This window comes from Lepidochelys kempii, chromosome 16 (assembly GCF_965140265.1).
Source record: "Lepidochelys kempii isolate rLepKem1 chromosome 16, rLepKem1.hap2, whole genome shotgun sequence".
Classification (NCBI taxonomy): Eukaryota; Metazoa; Chordata; order Testudines; family Cheloniidae; genus Lepidochelys; species Lepidochelys kempii.
In genome coordinates, this window is record NC_133271.1 from 4,042,456 (window position 1) to 4,064,459 (window position 22,004).

At 53.2% G+C, this 22,004-nt stretch overlaps 2 protein-coding genes and 2 non-coding genes across 9 annotated transcripts in view; 3 read left to right on the forward strand and 1 right to left on the reverse strand.

Annotated features, from left to right (window-relative positions):
• LRSAM1 (leucine rich repeat and sterile alpha motif containing 1) overlaps window positions 1-2,926 on the reverse strand; it is a 61,826-nt gene extending 58,900 nt beyond the window's left edge. For 2 of the 5 annotated variants that reach the window (XM_073314467.1, XM_073314463.1), the window contains exon 1: window positions 2,652-2,924. The gene's annotated coding sequence lies outside the window, so the exon portion shown is untranslated. The other 3 variants (XM_073314468.1, XM_073314465.1, XM_073314466.1) reach the window with 3 other exon arrangements.
• Window positions 2,927-3,422: 496 nt separating this feature from the next.
• On the forward strand, window positions 3,423-9,961 carry RPL12 (ribosomal protein L12). 2 transcript variants are annotated; one of them, XM_073314472.1, is made up of 7 exons: window positions 3,423-3,561; window positions 5,442-5,515; window positions 6,523-6,621; window positions 7,576-7,657; window positions 8,456-8,542; window positions 9,663-9,775; window positions 9,868-9,961. In XM_073314472.1, the coding sequence occupies exons 1-7, from the start codon at window positions 3,525-3,527 to the stop codon at window positions 9,871-9,873; spliced, it is 498 nt and encodes a 165-aa protein (XP_073170573.1). In that variant the 5' UTR covers window positions 3,423-3,524; the 3' UTR covers window positions 9,874-9,961. The 2 variants fall into 2 exon arrangements, with proteins under 2 accessions (XP_073170573.1, XP_073170574.1); XM_073314473.1 differs by lacking the exon at window positions 8,456-8,542.
• LOC140899454 (small nucleolar RNA SNORA65) lies at window positions 7,217-7,346 on the forward strand. The gene has a single exon (XR_012155339.1). It is a non-coding gene; the product is annotated as a small nucleolar RNA SNORA65 (small nucleolar RNA).
• On the forward strand, window positions 8,198-8,325 carry LOC140899453 (small nucleolar RNA SNORA65). The gene has a single exon (XR_012155338.1). It is a non-coding gene; the product is annotated as a small nucleolar RNA SNORA65 (small nucleolar RNA).
• Window positions 9,962-22,004: the final 12,043 nt, after the last annotated feature.

Sequence of the window (22,004 nt, forward strand, 5' to 3'; positions counted from 1 at the left end):
AGGATGTGGAAAAACTGGAAAGAGTCCAGCGGAGGGCAACAAAAATGATTAGGGGACTGGAACACATGACTTATGAGGAGAGGCTGAGGGAACTGGGATTGTTTAGTCTGCGGAAGAGAAGAATGAGGGGGGATTTGATAGCTGCTTTCAACTACCTGAAAGGGGGTTCCAAAGAGGATGGTTCTAGACTATTCTCAGTGGTAGCAGATGACAGAACAAGGAGTAATGCTCTCAAGTTGCAGTGGGGGAGGTTTAGGTTGGATATTAGGAAAAACCTTTTCACTAGGAGGGTGGTAAAACACTGGAATGCATTACCTAGGGAGGTGGTAGAATCTCCTTAGAAGTTTTTAAGGTCAGGCTTGACAAAGCCCTGGCTTGGATGATTTAGTTGGGGATTGGCCCTGCTTTGAGCAGGGGGTTGGACTAGATGACCTCCTGAGGTCCCTTCCAGCCCTGATATTCTATGATTCTATGAACTGGATGCACAAGGAGACTGTAACTGTCCCTCACCCTTACACAAAGTAAGCAGTCATGGGACAAGAGGAAAGGTCATCTCATGCATCAGTAACTGGTTAAAACATAGGAAACAATGGGTAGGAATAAACGGTCAGTTTTCACAATAGAGAGAGGTAAATAGCGGGGTTCCTCAGGAGTCCGTACTGGGACCAGTGCTGTTCAACATATTCAAAAATTATCTGGGAAAAGGGGTAAACAGTGGCGTGGCAAAATTTGCAGACGATATAAAATTACTCAGGATACTTAAGTCCAAAGCAGACTATGAAGTTACAAAGGGATCTCACAGAACTGGATGACTGGGCAACAAATGGCAGATTAAATTCAATGTTGATAAAAGCAAAGTAATGCACATTAGAAAATATAATCCCAATTACACATACAAAATAAATGGGTCTAAATTAGCTGTTACCACTCAAGAAAGAGATCTTGGAGTCGCTGAGAACAGTTCTCTGAAAACATCTGCTCAATGTGTAGCAGCAGTCAAAAAAGCAAACAGAATATTAGGAATCATTAGGAAAGGGATAGATAATAAGGCAGAAACTATCATAATGCCTCTACACAAATCCATGGTACACTTACATTTTGAATAGTGTGCAGCTCTGGTTGCCCCATCTCAAAAAAGATATATTAGAATTGGAAAAGGCACAGAGGAGGGCAACAAAAACGATTAGGGGTATGGAACAGCTTCCATACGAGGAGCGATTAAAAAGAGTGGGACTTTTCAGCTTGGAAAAAAGACTAGGAGGGGATATGATAGAGGTCTATAAAATCATGACTGAATAAGGAAGTGTTATTTACTCCTTCACATAACATAAGAACCAGGAGTCATCCAATGAAATTAATTGGCAGCAGGTTTAAAACAAACAAAAGGAAGTACTTCTTCACACAACATACAGTCAACCTGTGGAATTTGTTGCCAGAGGATGTTGTGAAGGCCAAAACAACAACAGGATTCAAAAAGAACTAGATAAGTTCATGAAGGATACGTCCATCAATGGCTATTACCCAGGATGGTCAGAGATGCAACCCCATGCTCTGAGTGTTCCTACCCTCTGCCAGAAGCTGGGTGTGGACGACAGGGGATGGATCACTCGATTGCCCAATCTGTTCATGCCTTCTGAAGCACCTGGCACTGGCTACTGCTGGAAGACAGGATACTGGGCCGGATGGACCATTGGTCTGACCCAGTATGGCCATTCTCATGTTCTTATTCCCCTCCAGTGCACAACCTGCTATCAGTTACTCCATTAGCTCAAGTGGCAGAGGTCTGTGTGGTGGATCTAAAGGTTCCAACCACACTGATGACACATATGGGTGTCAATGTGTCTTATACCATATGACCATGTAATTACAAAACTGTATCATACATACAAGCAAGGACACTGATTGAAGGCTGCACAAGCATTCTTTCATACAGTCCAAGGCCAGAAGGGACCATTGTGATTACCTAGTCTGACTTTCCATACAACACAGAGCAGATACCTGCCTCAAAATAATTCCTATAGCCGATCTTTCAGAAAAATAGCCAATCTTGATTTTAAAATGGTCAGCGATGGAGAATCCACCACAATCCTTGATAAATTGTTCCAGTGGTTAATTACCGTCCCTCACTGTTAAACATTTACGCCTTATTTCCAGCTTGAATACTGGCATTGCCTAACTTTGAGTCATGCCTGAACTTCCAACCTTAATAATGTTCTTGTCACAGGTTTCTGGGTGTACGTGCACGTCTCGCCGCTGACCAGGCGAAGCTGCACCTGCGACGTGCAAGCGGCGACCGTGCCAGCCGGGATCTGAAGGCGCTGACGAGTCCCGAGCCGGCCGTCAACCCCTCGGAGGCAGGACGGGGCCTCTCGCCAGGGCCGGGGGCTGGCGGGCAGTTGGCCGGAGGGGAACGCCAGGCCCAGCCGTTCCGCTCCCAGCTCAGGCCGCGCGGCGGGCCGGGAGAAGGGCGGCCGCCGCAGCCCAGCGCGGAAACCCCGGGCCAGGGGGAGCCCCACAGGACCGGCCACCTCGCGGCGGGGCAGCCGGCCCGGCCGCCGGGACCCCGGGCAGCTACAGCCAGGGCCGGCGGGGAGCTCCGCCGACAGCCCCCGGCGGGCTCCCCTCACGCCCGACCTCGCCCCCCGACTCACCGCGCTCCGCTGTCACCGCAGGGACTTCCGGGCTCCCCGCCCCGCGGCTGCGGGGTCACATGACCTGACCGCGCCGCCACGGAGGCGAGGCCAGAGCGCCCCACTGCCCAGGCGTGGGAGCGGTGGGGGCGGAGCGGGCGGCGCCCGCACAGCGAGCCGCCTCGCGATCCGGAGTCCCAGGGACCTGCAGCTAGACGGGGATTCGTTACCGTGCGAGCTAGGCTGGGGGCTTTGCCCACCCCAACATGGCGGCTAGCTCGCCTCTGGGGACCTTGCCCACACACAACATGGCGGCCGGATCCCCCGCCCTCCTGGAGGCTCTTGCCCACGCCTAACATGGCGGCTAGCTCGCCTCTGGGGGCCTTGCCCACACACAACATGGCGGCCGGATCCCCCGCCCTCCTGGAGGCTCTTGCCCACGCCTAACATGGCGGCTAGCTCGCCTCTGGGGGCCTTGCCCACACACAACATGGCGGCCGGATCCCCCGCCCTCCTGGGGGCTCTTGCCCACGCCTAACATGGCGGCTAGCTCGCCTCTGGGGGCCTTGCCCACACACAACATGGCGGCCGGATCCCCCGCCCTCCTGGGGGCTCTTGCCCACGCCTAACATGGCGGCTAGCTCGCCTCTGGGGGCCTTGCCCACACACAACATGGCGGCCAGATCCCCCGCCCTCCTGGAGGCTCTTGCCCACCCCTAACATGGCGGCCGGGTGTGGCTTGCATGGGTCTCGCGAGATCTCGGCTAGTATATGTTGTGCGGCCGACGGCATCTCCGGCCTCTCGTGCGCGCTGCCCTAGGCCGGGAGGTGGCAGGAGCTGCCTGAGTCTCGCGTCCCGGATCCGGCTCCATCCGCCTCGGGCCCGCCGCCGCCATGCCGCCCAAGTTCGACCCCAACGAGATCAAAGTCGGTACGTTGGTGCGGGGCGGCCCGTGAGGTGCCGGGCCTGGGGCCGCGGCGGCCGGGGAGCCCTGTGCCCGGGCGGGGAGCGTCCCCCTGCGCGGCCCGGCCTGGGCGCGCTCTGCGCCCGCGGGGGGCCCGGCCTGGGCGCGCTCTGCGCCCGCGGGGGGCCCGGCCTGGGCGCGCTCTGCGCCCGCGGGGGGCCCGGCCTGGGCGCGCTCTGCGCCCGCGGGGGGCCCGGCCTGGGCGCGCTCTGCGCCCGCGGGGGGCCCGGCCTGGGCGCGCTCTGCGCCCGCGGGGGGCCCGGCCTGGGCGCGCTCTGCGCCCGCGGGGGGCCCGGCCTGGGCGCGCTCTGCGCCCGCGGGGGGCCCGGCCTGGGCGCGCTCTGCGCCCGCGGGGGGCCCGGCCTGGGCGCGCTCTGCGCCCGCGGGGGGCCCGGCCTGGGCGCGCTCTGCGCCCGCGGGGGGCCCGGCCTGGGCGCGCTCTGCGCCCGCGGGGGGCCCGGCCTGGGCGCGCTCTGCGCCCGCGGGGGGCCCGGCCTGGGCGCGCTCTGCGCCCGCGGGGGGCCCGGCCTGGGCGCGCTCTGCGCCCGCGGGGGGCCCGGCCTGGGCGCGCTCTGCGCCCGCGGGGGGCCCGGCCTGGGCGCGCTCTGCGCCCGCGGGGGGCCCGGCCTGGGCGCGCTCTGCGCCCGCGGGGGGCCCGGCCTGGGCGCGCTCTGCGCCCGCGGGGGGCCCGGCCTGGGCGCGCTCTGCGCCCGCGGGGGGCCCGGCCTGGGCGCGCTCTGCGCCCGCGGGGGGCCCGGCCTGGGCGCGCTCTGCGCCCGCGGGGGGCCCGGCCTGGGCGCGCTCTGCGCCCGCGGGGGGCCCGGCCTGGGCGCGCTCTGCGCCCGCGGGGGGCCCGGCCTGGGCGCGCTCTGCGCCCGCGGGGGGCCCGGCCTGGGCGCGCTCTGCGCCCGCGGGGGGCCCGGCCTGGGCGCGCTCTGCGCCCGCGGGGGGCCCGGCCTGGGCGCGCTCTGCGCCCGCGGGGGGCCCGGCCTGGGCGCGCTCTGCGCCCGCGGGGGGCCCGGCCTGGGCGCGCTCTGCGCCCGCGGGGGGCCCGGCCTGGGCGCGCTCTGCGCCCGCGGGGGGCCCGGCCTGGGCGCGCTCTGCGCCCGCGGGGGGCCCGGCCTGGGCGCGCTCTGCGCCCGCGGGGGGCCCGGCCTGGGCGCGCTCTGCGCCCGCGGGGGGCCCGGCCTGGGCGCGCTCTGCGCCCGCGGGGGGCCCGGCCTGGGCGCGCTCTGCGCCCGCGGGGGGCCCGGCCTGGGCGCGCTCTGCGCCCGCGGGGGGCCCGGCCTGGGCGCGCTCTGCGCCCGCGGGGGGCCCGGCCTGGGCGCGCTCTGCGCCCGCGGGGGGCCCGGCCTGGGCGCGCTCTGCGCCCGCGGGGGGCCCGGCCTGGGCGCGCTCTGCGCCCGCGGGGGGCCCGGCCTGGGCGCGCTCTGCGCCCGCGGGGGGCCCGGCCTGGGCGCGCTCTGCGCCCGCGGGGGGCCCGGCCTGGGCGCGCTCTGCGCCCGCGGGGGGCCCGGCCTGGGCGCGCTCTGCGCCCGCGGGGGGCCCGGCCTGGGCGCGCTCTGCGCCCGCGGGGGGCCCGGCCTGGGCGCGCTCTGCGCCCGCGGGGGGCCCGGCCTGGGCGCGCTCTGCGCCCGCGGGGGGCCCGGCCTGGGCGCGCTCTGCGCCCGCGGGGGGCCCGGCCTGGGCGCGCTCTGCGCCCGCGGGGGGCCCGGCCTGGGCGCGCTCTGCGCCCGCGGGGGGCCCGGCCTGGGCGCGCTCTGCGCCCGCGGGGGGCCCGGCCTGGGCGCGCTCTGCGCCCGCGGGGGGCGCGAGCGCCCTGACGCCTCTCTCGCTTTCTCCGCAGTGTTCCTGAGGTGCACCGGCGGGGAGGTCGGCGCCACTTCCGCTCTGGCGCCTAAAATCGGCCCGTTGGGTTTGGTGAGTGGCGCTGGGAGGGGGTTGCTCTGTGTCGCTCGCGGTATTACCAGGTGCTTGGCAGATGCTGCTGAAACTGTCTGTAACTGATGCCTGGATGGCTGCGCTACTGAAGGGGATGATTAGGGTGAAGTTACTTTAGTCTAATCGAGAGATTTTTGTCCTAACGTGAACCTCTAAAACCCCCCTACAGGATAGCCATGAGCTGAAATCTAACCGTGTATCCTGAGCTCCAAATGTGAGAGTCCTGAGCTAGACTGAGTCAATTGCCTCTTTAAGTACAGGAATCCAGTGTACCCGCTTCCCGTTTAGATGGGAGCCCTCTTTACAGAGACTGCTAAGGCTGTAAACTGGTCAGTTGATCAACATAAAAGGAGTTAGCTCTTCTAAAATGCCTTACGTTTTGCCATGGATGTGAGTTTGCTCCTTGTGACTGGGCAGAGAGCAAACTTGCAAGAAATTGAACTTAGCCTTGTTTTTGTATAACTAGGCTATTGTATCTCTTTGGGTGTGGTGTGTGAACATGTTAGTGCACCTCCCTGGGTGTGAGGGGGGCCCTGGTTTTGAGATGGGCTTTTTGAAAAGGGGGGGAATTTAGCAAAATAGAAGGGCCACTGAAGGGAGTGAGAAGTGTGATTAGGCATGGGAAATGACTGAGGGTGGGAGTGGACTGGTGCAAATAGCCAGTTAAGGCAGAGGAAAAACTGCAGAAAGCTGTTTAATGTGTGTGTCTAGCAGTCCTTGCTGCCACTTACTCTGGGTTTGTGGCTCGCTCTGCTGAGGCATTGCTCTCTCCATGAGATTTCAGAGATACACAGAAGGGTTTGTATTTGCTCACATCAGTGAATTTAGCTGTTTGGGAAGAGGGGAATCTTTCAAATACAGCAATAAAAATAACTGCCGGTACAGGGCATGAAGTGTACAGCATAATACGGGAGTTCAAACGAATGAGTGTTGGAAAATCTCTCTGAAGAGAAAATAATCAATTAAATGCTTGTTCTTGCCTTCAGTCTCCCAAAAAGGTTGGTGATGACATCGCCAAGGCAACAGGTGACTGGAAGGGGCTGAGGATCACCGTGAAACTCACTATCCAGAACAGGCAAGCTCAGGTACTAAACGCCAGAAGGGATGGCTTGGTGGGAGAAGCGCCAGGTTTGAAACACCTGCGTTTGCTTGAACCACAAGTGTCAATCCCGGCAGGGTTGACTCAGCCCTTCATCCTTCCGAGGTAGATAAAATGAGTTCCATGCAGTTTACTGTGTGGGGGTCTCCTGGACGAGACCTTAAAAACAAAGTCCTTCCTAATCTCTGTAGGCTCTGAAGAGCTGGGGTGTATCCAATGCCAGAACTGTCTCTGGTCCACCATCCAGAGGCAGCTGCATTTCAGTGTATAATTCAGGGCTGTCCAGGCTAAAGATGCTGTGTGTGCCACTGTGCTCAGAAATAGTGGTGTGTCTGAATCAAGAGCAGGCATCAAACTGACTGTCAGAGTTAATGACAATAGAATGGAGAGGAACAAATGAGTTCATCAGTCTGCCAGGGTTGGTATTGTATTGGTCTTGGAACCATGACAACACTCTGAGAGACTACTATGGGGGAACTGTTGGCTGATACTGGAGATGGGGTGGAGAGCAAGTTTTTAGACCAGGGAAACACTGTGCCAAACTGGAATATTCCAACTACTCTTCAGTATACTTGTAGCCACCCGCCACCATACCTGTCTTGTACTGAAGTGACTGGTGTACTCCAGTGGTGTGCTGAGAGGAATCCCCAGCTTAGGAAGCAGGGCTATTCTATGTGTGGAGAGCTCTGTGCCGAAAGGCTGGGAACATTGAATCACACGTCTTCCCATAGAGAAGAATAGTAACAAGCATGTCGAGTACACACAGGTGGGAGGGTGATCCCAATTATTTTCTAGTAAATACAATGCATTTAGGTTTATTATAGTTCTGTGTGAGTTGGAGGCTGTTAGCTCTTTCAAGACTGATATTTGTCAAGCATTCTGGATTTGCTTTCTGACCTCAGTATCTCCTAAAGAAAACATGTTCCCCTCCCCCAATCAGATCGAGGTTGTCCCTTCTGCCTCTGCCCTGATCATCAAAGCCCTCAAGGAGCCTCCTCGTGACAGGAAGAAGCAGAAGAACAGTAAGCTTTCTTTTTTGCTAACTTCCATTGGTCACTGGTGCTAAGTGGTGCAGCCAGCCAGCCCAGATCTAGCTGGCTGTCACTTAACTTGCTTGCCTCCAGTTTACTCCTCTGCAAAATGGGAATATTTGCCAACCTTGTAGGGGATTGTGGGGCTTCATTAATGTTGTGAAGCACTTCACGATTTCAACCTGCAAGGCACAGAAGTACAATCCAAGATCTATCTGAAGGGGAAATTACTCCCTAGGATGCAGGGTATTGAAATGATTTGCCTGTGGATCATTGTACTTTTATGACCAGCTCCATGGTTCTCAAACTTTTGTATTGGTGACTGCTTTCACACAGCAAGCCTCTTGAGTGCAAACCCCCTTTACAAATTAAAAACACATTTTTTATATTTAATGCTATCATAAATGCTGGAGGCAAAGTGGGGTTTGGAGCTGACAGCTTGTGACCTCCACATAATAACCTCATGAGGTGTCAGGACACCCAGTTTGAGAACCCCTGGAGTTTGGTCTAAAAACTTCAGTAAAACAGCCACCTGCCACTGTACCTGTCTAGTATGAAGTGCCTGGTACAATCCAGTGGTGAGCTGATAGAAAACACCAGCTTAGGAAACAGAGTTATTCTCTTTGTGGGTAACTCTGTGCCAAAGTCTGGGAACACCAGATGATAAACCAAGGAATGAGTGTGCTGCTATACTGTCCCCCTACCCTCTTCACTCCCAGGGTTGAGATGTTGAACAGATTTGTTTGTTGCTCTTCAGAGGACTCACTGGTGTTTTGATTTTGTTCACAGTTAAACACAGTGGCAGTGTCAGCTTTGATGAGATAGTAAACATTGCACGCCAGATGAGGCACAGGTCCTTGGCCCGGGAGCTCTCTGGTAAGAGCAGTATGCTGCTAGGGGGTTACTAATGCGGTGGCTGCCATAGGCTGGTCCTGAGTGCCTGAACCAGCTCTGCCTTCTGAACTCAGATGGGCTGCAGAGCCCCTCATCCTGCTTGTCTACCCACTAGCTGGCCTACTCTGCAGCTCTGGGCTCCATTCCAGCAACCTCAGCCTCTGCTGTAGGTTTTCACTTATATTTCCTGGTGTGAATGGGTAGATCCATGAGCATGGACAGTCAAGCTGGCAGAGGCAGAACATGGCAGGACTTTTTTTCCCCCCATACTCCTGACCCTGTCACAGTGCAGTCTGTTTCCAAAGGGGACTAGCCCGTCCCCTGCTGACAGATACCTGGGCATTAGCTAGCTTCCTAAACTACAATATAAGTAGCTTCCATATCTGATTCAGTTTATCAAGATACCTTAGTCTTAGAAATAGGTCAGACCTGCTTAGTAACAGGCCTGTCTTACTGAGATACATTCAGCCAAGTCAGCTCTGAAAGGGGATACGAAGGGAACTTATGAATGTCCTTCTGGAAGGTCCCATGTACCTTCCTGTCCTGAAACATCAGTGGCCTTTCTAGATTGACATACCCAGGAGACAGTGTGCTGCACTGATGCAGGAGACCCAGGTTCCAGGATATGCTCATTATGCCCTCAGCAGTGAATCCTGCTAATGTACCTTGCAGACCTCTGGGGATGGAGGTTATGGCTTGTATAGATAGAAAAATGGCATAGGGCAGTGATTTTCAACCTATGATCCATGGATCCCTGGGGGTCCCCAGACTATGCCTAAGATTTCCAAAGGGGTCTGCACCTCCATTAGAAATTTTTTGGGGTCACTGGACCCCAGGAGAGGAGCCTCCCATATAACACATGCCAAGCCTCCTTGCACCCATTCATCAAACAGGTCAGTATTTAACAGACTTCCACCAGGAGGGAGACATGCACAGGAATTAACATGCTGTTGTACATCACTGACCTGCTGCTACCAGCGTAACTAGCAGGGACACTTTTTTTCCCCCAATGGAAAAATCTGAACTCTGAAAGCAAGTCAGGCTTGGTCTGTGTGTCACCACTGTGTTGGAGGTGGTCTAAGATGCAGTCTCTCTGTTACAGGAACTATTAAGGAGATTCTAGGAACTGCTCAGTCTGTTGGCTGCAATATTGATGGCAGGCATCCTCATGATGTCATTGATGACATCAACAGTGGCACAATAGAATGCCCAGCTGTAAGTCTCAAACTTCAGTTGAAATTGACTAGCATTGTCTAAGAACAAAATATCTCTTTACTAATGGGAGGCTTGTTTTGTTTTTTCAACAGAGCTAAGACAGAAACCAAGAACTCTCAACATGAAAGCTGATTAAGATTTTTTGTGACAATTGGGAAACCTCAATAAAACCTGCATTGAGTGAGAGTGGTCTGGTAATTTAAATACAGGATCCAGGTTGTCATCTGAAGGTGCAAAATGCTGGAATCTAAACACATGGTTGATTCCAGACAATCTGTATTCTGCCACATCAAGATTACAGGATTTTTTTCTGGTCCCACACTGAACTAATATCTAGTACCTACACTAAGAGGTTGTCCTTGAGACAACCCCTGCATTTTGGAATGGAGAAAACATGCCACAGAAATTTACAAAGGTTAAAAGTGGAGATTGCCTCTCAACTCCTATCCCTCTTAAAACTTGCCATCATAAATAGATGTATTCCTTGTGAGCAGGTGGTTTATTCAGAATAGTAAATCTGTGCAAATCTTAATTTATGCTAGTGCTATGTGTACCTAACAGCTAGAAGGGCATAAATAACTGATACCTTTGCATGTGTAGGCTATGGAGAACTGCAGTCATGTCATAAAATGTAATACAGCCTGCAAGCAGATTGTTCAGGTGGCTAGCTTAAGCTAATGCATTTAAATTATGAAGCTTTCACCTGTGGTAGTGATGAAACAGGATACAGCATGATCTTGACATTACATGACTTCCATCTTAAATGGAAATTTACTCCTGAACACCCTGCCGTGTTAAATATACTTAGACAAATCTGTTTTAGTAACAGGTAAAAAGTGAGTGCTCCCAAAGTCCTCTGCTTGAGCGTCTGTGAAGACAGGCACCCTGGTTCTTAGTGTGTAATAGGTACCTAGTCCAATTCAAAACTTCAATTTTCAAGGGTTTATTACTTGTAAATGTGTGTCTGGTCAACATTAGCATCCTCAATTTCTAACAGCAAAAGCTACCCATTATTACAGTACAGCTCCAAGCTTCGTAGGTGTACTGGGCTTGTACTTCTCTCTCTGAATAAACAGGTTGTTTCAGATCAGAATCCATGTAGGGAGGTGACTTAGTAATAGAGTACACTGCATAATGAATCTTAGTCTGTGTTAACTTTGTGAGCCTCTTTAGATGAACACACTACATGGGCTGCTGTTAAGCAGATGGAAAATGAGCAAAGTTATTTGGTCTTTGCAGCTCCTGTTCAGAGAGTTGTGAAGGGCCCGGTTTCATGTCTCTTAGGTCTCCTGATGCCCTGGATGATGACACTTGGGCAGCTGGGCAAACGAGCTATGTGCCCCTTCTCAACATCATATGATCCTGGTCCTGGTGTGTTTCCTGAAAGGAAGAGAACCCAGCAGCTGGTACATCTTAAATTTGTGGACGATCTGCCCTTCTCTTGGTACTAAAAGGCTTCCTCTAAGAGTCTCTGCTCTGCATTTCATGTGCAGATAGACATTAGGACCCCATCACCCGTGGCTTTCCTAACTACATGTAAACAGGATCTTAGTGCTGTCCATGAATTAATTACTAGCATGTGAAATGCATCCTGTGAGCTTTAAGATTTCACCTACTGCTGTAAAAAACAACTCCATAGTTGCTTCTGCTCCCCTTGATGTCTGGCAGGGTGGTTTAGGTGTATACAGACCTAATGAAATTCAGATGCTGTAGCCTGCATGTTTTGATTTAAATGTTCCAGCTACGAAGATCTGGTGCAGGAGCAGAAGTGCTAGAATATGCGAACTACCACTTCAGTGGAAAAGTACTAACTCAAACTGAACGTCTGAAGGGCTAGATTTCCAGTGTGTTTAAAATTGCCATTCTACAATTAGGCTGGGTATCTGCAAATGACAATAGCCCTGTACATGAATGGCAGGAACAGCAGTGGTTGTAAAACTTCTGAAGCTGAGCACGCTCCCAGTGCGTTTTGCCCTTTACACCAGTAACTTTACAAAGGGCCATTTTCACTTACACTGGACAATGGCAGTTTTACCAGCATAGGATTTATTCCTCTAAATATTTAGACCATCTGTAAGAACCACATTCTCCACATGATCTTTGTCCTGGCTTCCTCTTCTCGGTGTAACATCCACTCCTATCAGGGCTATTATACAGTCTAACTTTCTGAACCAGGCTACAACTTGTAACTGAAAACCCAATGCAGCCTTTGCTGGGTAACTTCTGAGCTAGAACAGCCTCTTCTCGCTGTAGTATGAAAGTAAGGGATGTGCCCGTGGAAGGATTTACAATAGTGTGTGTGCAGTGCTATCATGATCTCTTAAATATGAACACTAGTCAACTGCAGCTCAAAATGCTTTGCAACTGTAACCTAGCACATGTGCTGCCTCCCACCCTGGCTCACCTCTTCAGTTTACAAGGGGAAACTGAGTCAGACAGCTCAAGTGACTTATCCAAGCTGGCTGCTGAGGTCACGTCAGCTGGGATTAGGACAGAGCAGTCCCTATTTCTATCTTTCTATCTCAGTTCCCCTTTTCAGGAGAGAAATTCCTGTGTTCGGTCAGATTTTCAAGGGGATGCTGAGCAATCCTAAAAACCTGACTACTTCTTGAGGTACCTAAAGGGGAGCTAAACTCTTTTGAAAACCTTGTAAATCTGAAAATTCTCTGGTCCTAATACCAACTAAGGTCAGGTCTACACTTCACTTTAGATACTATAGTAATGGGGGGAGGGGTGATTTTGTTTTTAAACCAGCACAGAACTAGCCCTAGTGCAGAAAAATTGGTCGTGACCCATAGTGAGAACCACTGGACTATGCCAAAGCTGCTTGTTTTGCTGTGGGTCCTTTCCCACATTGAATGGAACAATGTTTCCCAATTCATAATGAGCTTTGACAAAATATGTGGCCCCCCAAATTGGCTGCTGCTACCTGTTTTATCCTCAAAACAGAACTTCTGCTTAATCAGTTTTTTCTGTCAGTGGTGTTTCGCTATCACCCATGAGTGTGAAATTATCAGTGTCCAGCTTGACACAACCTACTCCCATGTTTTCAAGAATGGCATCTGTATGCTCCATCCCTTCCCCTGAAAAATCTCAGAGGGGAAGAGAAATGGGAATATGGTACGAAGAATAGGGGAGACAATTGCAATAACGCAGGGAGTATGCAGGAAGTTAGTTGCTCTGTAGCAAACTGCTGCTTAGCTTGCACGGTGAAGTGTGTATACAGCCAGAGAGTAATAGATTTAATTGCACAGGGCTTTGATGTTTTTTTTACCTGAAGTGCCCCATTGATGAGTCCCCTGTGGCCGGTTTCTTATAGTGTAAGAAGGTGAGGTCTGCAACACCTGGAAATATGCTGGTGTTGTGTCATATTTATTTGGTGCTGGATCAATTTGAGCATCTGGAAAAAGAAATGGGAAAGTATGATACCAAACTCAGGACTAAAACAAAACCTGGAGACTCTTTGAAGAGACAGTGGTGTTGGGGTCTGCCCTATCTATCATCTTGCTAACAGCATAGAATCAGGACCTAGGACCGTAGCTCCCATAATATACAGGTGTGACTTTTCAACAACCAACTACACTGTGCAACCCTGTGTTCACATGTGGCTCTACAGCAACAAAGTGCTGTGTTTGAGCAAACAGATTTTTGGTTCGATGTGTATTTTACCTGCCTTGTCAAGTCACACCCCTAGCTGAGTGGGTGAAATTTTACAAGGCTGAGCAATGGTGAAGGAAAAAATAAAAAAAATACTTTGACCATGTCCTTTTAAGAGGTAAAATGCTAGCTCTTCTCTGTGTACATGGGGGACAGCTAGAGAGTTACAGAAGGATATAAACTATTAGAGAACAGTGCTGGGGAAGCAGGCTTCATAGAATATCAGGGTTGGAAGGGACCTCAGCGGGTCATCTAGTCCAACCCCCTGCTCAAAGCAGGACCAATCCCCAACTAAATCATCCCAGCCAGGGCTTTGTCAAGCCTGACCTTAAAAACCTCAAAGGTAGGAGATTCCACCTTAAATGAGGCCTTGAACAACAGGGTACTGCTAATGCTGAGAGCTGCACTGAGATCAGCTAGACAGAAGAGAGGGACCCACCCATAGCAATAAAGTGTAGGCCCTTAGCTGCCCCAAGAAGGGCACATGCAGGTCTGACAGCAGCCCAGAGAGCTGTGCTGGGGAAGATGGTCAGAGAGCTAAGAGGAGACTACCTTACTGGGCACAGGAACTTGGGAGGAGTCAGTGTTAATAGCAGAGCCATAACTGGGCATTTTAGCATCCAGGGTGAGAGCATATTTACACCCCATACTGCTTTTGTCATTTTTCTGCCCCCATGGCTTTGTGGGCGGCTGCTCTGCTCACCCCACCTGGTTATGGCCCTGATCAGAACACTCACCTTTGCTGACAAGGCTGAATTTCCCCTTTCTCCCAATGCTGTAGCTCGGGTACCCTGGTCTGCTGGCCTGCCGGGGGCCCAGGGTCGAGGCCTGCGTGTAGTGGAATGGAGACGGCCACTACCAGAACAGAGTTAGTCTTATCAAAGCACAGTGCTAAGTAAAGCAACAGACATTACTGTGAAGGGCAGATCCCTCTGCAGGAGCATCAGGGAGACTCGTGCACTGTGGGTCTACGGGGAAAGAGGGTCTGGAACACTCAGGGACCCCTCAGTTACCGGAAAGGCTGAGGTCATAGGTGGCTAAAGTGATGGCCAGCGTGATCGTTAGTGAAGAGGAGCAGTCTGGATCCAGGCTGCTCCAGTTCTGCTAGGTCATATAGAGCTCTTTAAATGCTATGCCTACACTGTCTCTCTTTGCCATCTGCTCCCCCTACTGCCTGAAGTGTCCTCCCCATGTGACTGTGCCATCCTGCTGGCCACATGTTCAACTCAAGTCTGAGCCTTGTCCATCCCAGCCCTGTGCCTTGGGCAGTCATTTACACAAGTGTAAGACGCATGCAGAGTGGATGTAAAATGCTACCAGCTCCCAAGGGCAAGCATTTTGCATTGGCTCTGCACTGCTGTGAATGGCTGCACAAGGTCCAGGCCCATGCAATAATCTTTTTCCTCTACAATGGAGGCTCTTTGCACACAGGGGTGAGAAACACAGTCTATGCCCTGGTGGCTCATTCGGTCTCAGATGTGTGGGCTGGTGGAGGACAGAGCCTGGGAGAATACCCCCTCCTGTTTTTTTCCAGTCTGAGCTCTGGGAGGGGGAGAGGAATTTGTAAAGATTCAACCAAAGAGAAATAAACAAGCATCACCTACATTGCTCTCTGTGTTAAAATCCGCCTTCCTGGTAAAGGGGCTTTTGCTCTGGAACCAGGACTTCTGCCAGGATCTGCGGCCTCCCCCCTCTGGAGAAAACAAACAGCAAAGGGTAAGTCTGGGGAGCTGCTCCCTTCACCCAGGAGCCCTTTGCTCCGCCTATACAAGCACTTGGTAGGACGTAGGGAGAGCGGACTGAAATAACACTTCCACAAGACAGACAGACACCTGAAGAGCCACAGCTGTGCAATTCACTACTCCCCATCCCAGGGCAAAAAGTTAAGCATACCAGTATTGTTTGGGTTGGGGTAGGATGTAGCAGGCCCAGTCCTGGACCAGGACACCATGGTGCTAGGTGCTGTTCAGACACACACTGGGAAACATCTGGTCAGTGACTGAAAGCAGGTCATCCCACTGAATACCTCTAGGGGGCGTCTTCCTCCCAAAGGTATAGGCTGGAGCACTGGTCTCCCTGCAGCTCCTGGTGGATGGCGAGTAGGCAGCTGGCCCAGGGCTATCTACATTGATGACCAGAGGCGGGCGGCTATCCATTGCCTCTCTATATCCTAGGAAAACAGCACAACATGGTGAAGGAGCCAAGCTCATTGGGGTAAAGGGCTGGCTGCATGGTCCATGCCCCATCTGTAAGTTACACGCTCCAGGGCTGCTCTGGAGCTGGCTGGGCTTTCAGGGGAAGCGCAGCTGCCAGCAGCCATCGTTTGTTCAGCACTGCCCCAGGTTCTTGCAATCGCCCCTGGGGTAGTTCAGCCCAAGCCAGTGCCCTGGCATGTGGGAGGTGGTTCTCGCACAGCGATGCTATGCCCTTCTAAGCACTTATAGACCCACTCATGGCTACAGGAGCCCCCAAGCCCCTCTGCCAGCTGCCCTCAGCTGGACTCAGCAGCAGCACAAGTCGCTGGAGCTCAGTGCTAGCAAGAGCCTGGTGCTCCTGTGGGTGGAGGAAGAAGAGGCCAGCCCTGGCACTGGCTGGGAGAAGTCTGACCCAATGGTTGGTAAATACCCAGAACTAGAGCCCATCCCATTGGGGTGGAGAGGAGAGTGGGAGTAGATAACGTGGGGGGAGGGAGTGGAATGGTGGGAGAAGAGGAGAGGCCTGTGGGGAAAGTGGGGGTATGGTTCGGTGAGGAGAGGGGTCCCCTGTGAGGAGAGGTGGGTGAAGATGGAGCTTGGCAGATCCTGGAGGAAGCAGGACCTGGGCCAGGAAGGCAAAGGCTGGAATAGCCAGGCCTTTGGGTGTTTGCTGGGACATCCCCGCACTGAGCAGCTGCTCCAGGAGATGTGCAGTAGGTGACCGGCGTAGGTTGGCCTTGCCTGATAGACCTTGTGCTCTGGACACCCCCTGCTCTGGCACAGTGGGGTGGGCTCCTGGCACGGCTGTCTGCTGCCGGGTGCAGACACCTCCCTTGTGACCTCAGTGTATGTTTGGGCTGCTGGATCCTAGACCCAAACCACTGGGGCCTCCCCCACCCTGACGTCCTTCCTCTCCGGGACTTGGGCTCTGTGCTCAAACATAAGGGACTCTTCTGTGGCGGAGGCCATGGGCCACCATGACAGAGCCAGCTTCAGAGTGTTTTAGTGTGTGACTGTGGTTGCACTGGAATGTTGGGAGACGTTTCCTCCCCACACATGGGCTGGCTAATCCTGGACTTTAGGAATCTAGCAATGCTTCCTCTTGGGCCTTGGCCTTGAAAAGATGGGCATGCAAATGGGGAGCCTGGCTGTTTGTGCTGCTGCCAACCTTCCTCCCTCCCCTGCAACTGGGTGCTGCCAAGTGCTGCTACCCAGACCTTAGTGAAAGCCCCCTTGGCGCACCTGCTCCTGGAGACCAGTAGGAACCGGAGATGAGCTTGGGGTGCTCAGATCCTGCATTTTGCCCTGTAGCCATATCGAGTAGGGACCAAAATCTCAGCAGGGAAGGAGCCAGTCTCCACTGTCTCTTGCGGCCTGATTAATGCAGCCACTGACAGACCATGGCCACCCAGCACAGTGTACTCCTGCCTCCTTGGTATCCCAACAGGAGTAGGGCAGGGGATACATGGTTGGCAGCAGGGGAGAGACGGGTGACGGAAGGACGGGGGCTTTTGCCAGCCTGGCTGAAGGAAAAGAGGGCCCCGCTTCCCTGCAGCAGCCATTTATTAATAAATAAAAAGGATCAGTTGCTGGCCACAGTGTAAAGCATTTCACTGGGAAAACTCCAGGGAAACCTTGTGCTGAAGAGAGTCTTGACATCCCTGCTGAGATTCTCGTCCCTACTAAATATGGCTACGGGGAAAAATGCCGGATCTGAGCACCCCAAGCTCAGCTGAGCTAAGCAGTTTGAGCTCATCTCTGGTCCGCAGCCCCGTCCAAGGCTGGATTCCCCCTAGCCTAGGCCATCTGAGGCACTTGTACTTACTGCTGCCCTTCAGCACACTGATCTGCGGTAACAGAAGCGTGCTGGGTTCACTATTCAGGCGACCCCTGCAAACAAGACACATATTGAGCATCAGTCCCTCCCCACAGCCTTGGGCAGTGCTGAGCCCTCTCTGGGAGGAGCTGCCCCCATGACACACAGAAGTGGCAAGGTGGGTATTAAGGTACAGAGCTGACGCCAGCTTCAAATACAGATAAAATAGAATCGTACCAGCTGTGTTCAAAGAGTGCACCTTTGAGCATGTGGGGAGCAGCACAAACAGACTATAACAGGAATCAACAGGGACAGCACAAAAAACAGTAAAGAACTGGGTCTGTGCCCAGGCCCTGTGCACAGGGCCTGGCCTGGGAATTCGAGCTGGGGAGTGACAGAGCATGCAGTGCTGGTTTCAGGCAGTGGTAATCTTCCCTGCACCAGCCCTGAGATGAATCATGGAGCTCAGTCACCCGGGGATGCTGCTGGGATTGCAGACAAGGGTGCCCATTGGGGTGGAAATAGCAGATTGAGGCTATGACTGGAGGCCACCAACCTCGCTGCTGCCCAGCCACTGAACAGCTGCCAGGTCGTGATGATGTTTGGTTGCTATCAGTCTGGACTTACTAAATCTGTGACCTGACTGTGGATGGCACAATGTCCCAGTGACATTCCCCTGAGCTCCTGGTGAACCAAAGGGAAGGGGGCTCTAACACTGCCATGGAGTTGTCCTGTTAGCGAATGGCTCAAACCCGACACCTGTGTTAACTCTTCAAACCTGAGCTCAGCATCAGAATCTCATGATTCTGGGGGCAGAATGAAAACCCGCGGATGAAGACCTCCAGAGCGTGTGACCAACCCTAAGGGCAGAACCCCTGGGCGCACAGGAGCTGCCCCAGCAGATGGGAGGGCACTGAGAAAATCCCCCTTCTTTAAACATGCTTGTCCAGTGTTACCAGTGGTACTGTGTGTGCTGCTTGTTGAGCAATGGTTTCCCATGTGGTTTCCAGTGCTGGTTGCCGTTCATGTAGTATTGGGCCAAAAACTTGGTGAGTTTTTGCTGATATTCCATTTCTGCGACGGAGAAATGTGTCTTGCCCTTCTGTGTTGGCGGGGGGGGGGGGGGCGGCGCGGCTGTCCTCCAGCCATTGGATGGAATAATAGCTCCCCTCTGTGTGACATCAGCAAGTCCCTGTATTCTGAAGATTTGTAGTTCCATTCTCCCTTGTTGCAGCAGCCCTGGGGAGCTGGAACCACTCTGCTAGCCTTTCTGTGTGACCTTGTGGAAGGCACTTCCCCGCTCTGCTTTAGAGCCTGGCTAGACTAGGGGACTCTGCCCCAGCAGTTACATCAGTTCAAACCTCTAGTGTAGTGACACGGCACTAGTGCAAAGCAGGGCTCCCGCCAGAGAGACTTAGGGTACATACACTTTGCGATGTAAGCCCTGGCTCAGACCCAGAGGCAAACCCAAACCCCTGTTAGTCTATACAAAAATCTGTCTGACTTGGGACTGGGCCCAGAACTCCACAGGGGTGGAAGGGTCAAGTCTGGTTCCCCTGGGGGCTCGGGCCCAAATACCATAATTTTGCAGCGTGGACACAGCTTGGGCCCGGGGCAAGGCCCCCCAGACTCAGTCCCTGAGAGCGAGCTGACGCTGTTGTATTGTTTAGCCTCTCTATCCCAAAAGCGGTAAATGACTCCCAAGAAACGGAAGTGGCCCCTCTTGTTCTAGTACAGCAGCTCGGTGTTTAACCCTTTCATTTTATTCTGACTGATGAGCTGCAAACACATTGAAACTTCTCCTGTATTTGCAATGGCCACCACCAGAAAAAGTCCTTTGCCAAGCACATTGCTTCCAGGTCATGGGCGCACAGCCAGATTTTGGTGACTCTCTGGTGTGAGATGAGCAAAAAGCATGATTTTAACAAGGAATGACCATGTGTACCAAGAAATAGAGAAGAAGCTGGCAGCATTAGGAATCAGGAGTTTGGAGGCAGGCAGGGACAGACTCTAGAAAAGCAGAGAAGGATGGGAGCAAGGGCTGGACAGGAAGCGGGTCTGGTGCAGCTGTGGGGGTGGAATGCATTGAATATCCATCAGGGTGTTGTTATTACCAGGCTTAAATAATGATCTGTTGGCCCTCCTATCCAATCAGGGAGCACAGTCACTGGGGCCATGTTTACCCTACAAACTCATGTTGACGCAAGTTATGTTGGCATAAAGCCACCACAGTTATTATGCGTGCATACTTGGCTCCTTGTGTCGGTGGTGTGTGTGCGTTTGTGTGTACTCACCAGGGATCTCTGCATCAATGCAGAGTGCGGTGAACCATGAGGAGGTCTCCCACTGTGCAACCTACCACCATCCAGTGCACTGCCTTTTGGGAAGTTTTGGCAATGCATGGTGGCAATGAAATGAGTCACATGAGTGACTGGAAGCATGGGCATCAACTTCCCAGTTTTCAACGGTTGCCATCCCATAACGTCATCTGTATCCCACGATTTTTGCATCTTTTTAAAAAATCCCACAAACCTGTGCGGCCCTCCTTGCTGTCTGCCAACTCTAACAAAAGCATGGAGCTTGTACAGCTCTGCAATATCGTCCTAAACATTGCAAGCACTGGGTGCAGGATCCTAGAGTATTTGCAGAGCTGCAAGAAGAACCAAATCAGTGGAGGACATGACAATTCCTTGCAGGACAGATTGCTGTGGGACAGCAAAAACCAATTCATGGTTGTTTGTGGCATTCATGGAGCAGCTGCAGATGGTGGAGCGCCACTTCTAAACCTGAGAAAAGAGCACTGACTGGTGGGATTGCATGGTAATGCAGACTTGGGATGACAAGCAGTGGCTGCAGAACTTTTGTATGTGCAAGGCAACATTGCTGGATCTGTGCACTGAGCTGGCTGCAACCCTCCAGCACAGGAATACCAAAAGGAGAGCTGTACTGACAGTGGAGAAGTGAGTTGCCACCATGCATATCCCTATTTGGCACCAGTCCACCTTGCTGAAGAGTACATCAACAGAAAGGGCTACATTTCTATGGTTATGCAAGCATTGGTAGATCACCAGCTCAGCAGGTGTAGAATGACAGTCAAATGTGCTTTTGGTCATCTGAAGGGTCACTGGCGTTGTTTACTCATGGGATTGGACCTCAGTGGGAAAAATATCCCCATGGTTATAGCTGCCTGCTGTGCCCTGCATAATATCTGTGAAGCAAAGGGGGAAAACTTTCTGTTGGGGGGTGGAGTGGCGCAGTTGTATGCTGAGTTTGAACAGCCAGACACAAGGGCAATTAGAAGAGCTCAATGCGGAGCTGTATGGCTCAGGGAGGCTTTGAAAGACCATTTTAACAGTGAGCCATAGTAATGCATTTTGTTATACTGTGCTCTACCTGGTCCTGCTCTTTTGTGGCCTCTTAGGAATTGGGTGGTGATTGCTGTACAGGTAGGAGTATAAGATTGTCAATACATCTGTTACTTTTGTTTATGAATGATCCTATGAATTGTGTTACACTGTGCAGCAACAAGCAATTGGTTGCTTTCAGACCTGTTAAGCAATTGATAGCAGGTGCTGCAAACTAAAAGATGAGTTACGTTTTAAATAGACCATTTGTAACAGAATTCAGTGCAAAAAAGAAACCATGGCTTTATATTTTAAAACAAATATATTTTAAACTTACTAAAATTTAATAAATAAAAAGAAGAGAACCTATGAAGGGGAAAGAACATTCCAGTCCATTTTAGCTACACCTACACCATCCGTGGCTTTCACAGGTCAGTGTACGTGAAGCTGTGATAGTCTTTAATGTCCCCCAGGATGGAGTTGAAGGGATAGTGCAGCGGCCCCTGATGCCATGTGGAATGCTGGAGGGGATAGAGGGATGTCCTGATATTGAGCTCTCAATGGGCTGCAGAGGGAGGCAAGCCTGCATCAAGCACAGTCTACAGCAGAGGTCAACAACCTATGGCACGCTTGCTAAAGGTGGCATGCCAGCTGATTTTCAGTGGCATTCTGTTGCCGGCTTGGGGTCCCAGCTGCCGGCCCCGCTCAGCCCGCTGCTGGTCTGGGGTCCCGGCCACTGGCCCTGCTCAGCCCGCTGCCGGCATGAGGTACCAGTAGGGTGACCAGATGTCCTGATAAAATCAGGACTGTCCCGATTTTTAGGTCTTTGTCCCGCGTCCCAGCTGATGCACGGTCAGGACACCATTTGTCCCGATATTGAGGCTTTGGCCGCTCCAGACGCTTTTTTTTTTTTTGCTTTCCCCATGTGTCCCGATATTTTCTCCATTTCATCTGGTAACCCTAGGTACCAGCTGTCAGCCCCCTACCAGCCAGGGTTCCCGCTCAGCCCACTGCTGGTCCCGGCCACTGGTCCGGGGGTCTCCGCTGTTGGCTCTGCTCCTGGCCTCGGCCTGGTGGTCTGCAGCTGTCCCCAGCTAAGGCCCACTGGCCCCAGCCTGGGGCAGTGAGGGGTGCAGACAGGGGCAAGAAGGGGCACGGCTCAGCACCCCCACCTTAAAAATTGTTCCAGTGCCACTGGGATATTTTTAAGTCCTGAT

Excerpts from the sequence above, each read along its gene's own strand:
- RPL12 (XM_073314472.1), top strand. The coding sequence starts at position 3,525 with ATGCCGCCCAAGTTCGACCCCAACGAGATCAAAGTCG. Across the intron at positions 3,562-5,441 it reads CCCCAACGAGATCAAAGTCG|TGTTCCTGAGGTGCACCGGC; the intron begins GTACGTTGGTGC and ends CTTTCTCCGCAG. Across the intron at positions 5,516-6,522 it reads AAATCGGCCCGTTGGGTTTG|TCTCCCAAAAAGGTTGGTGA; the intron begins GTGAGTGGCGCT and ends TCTTGCCTTCAG.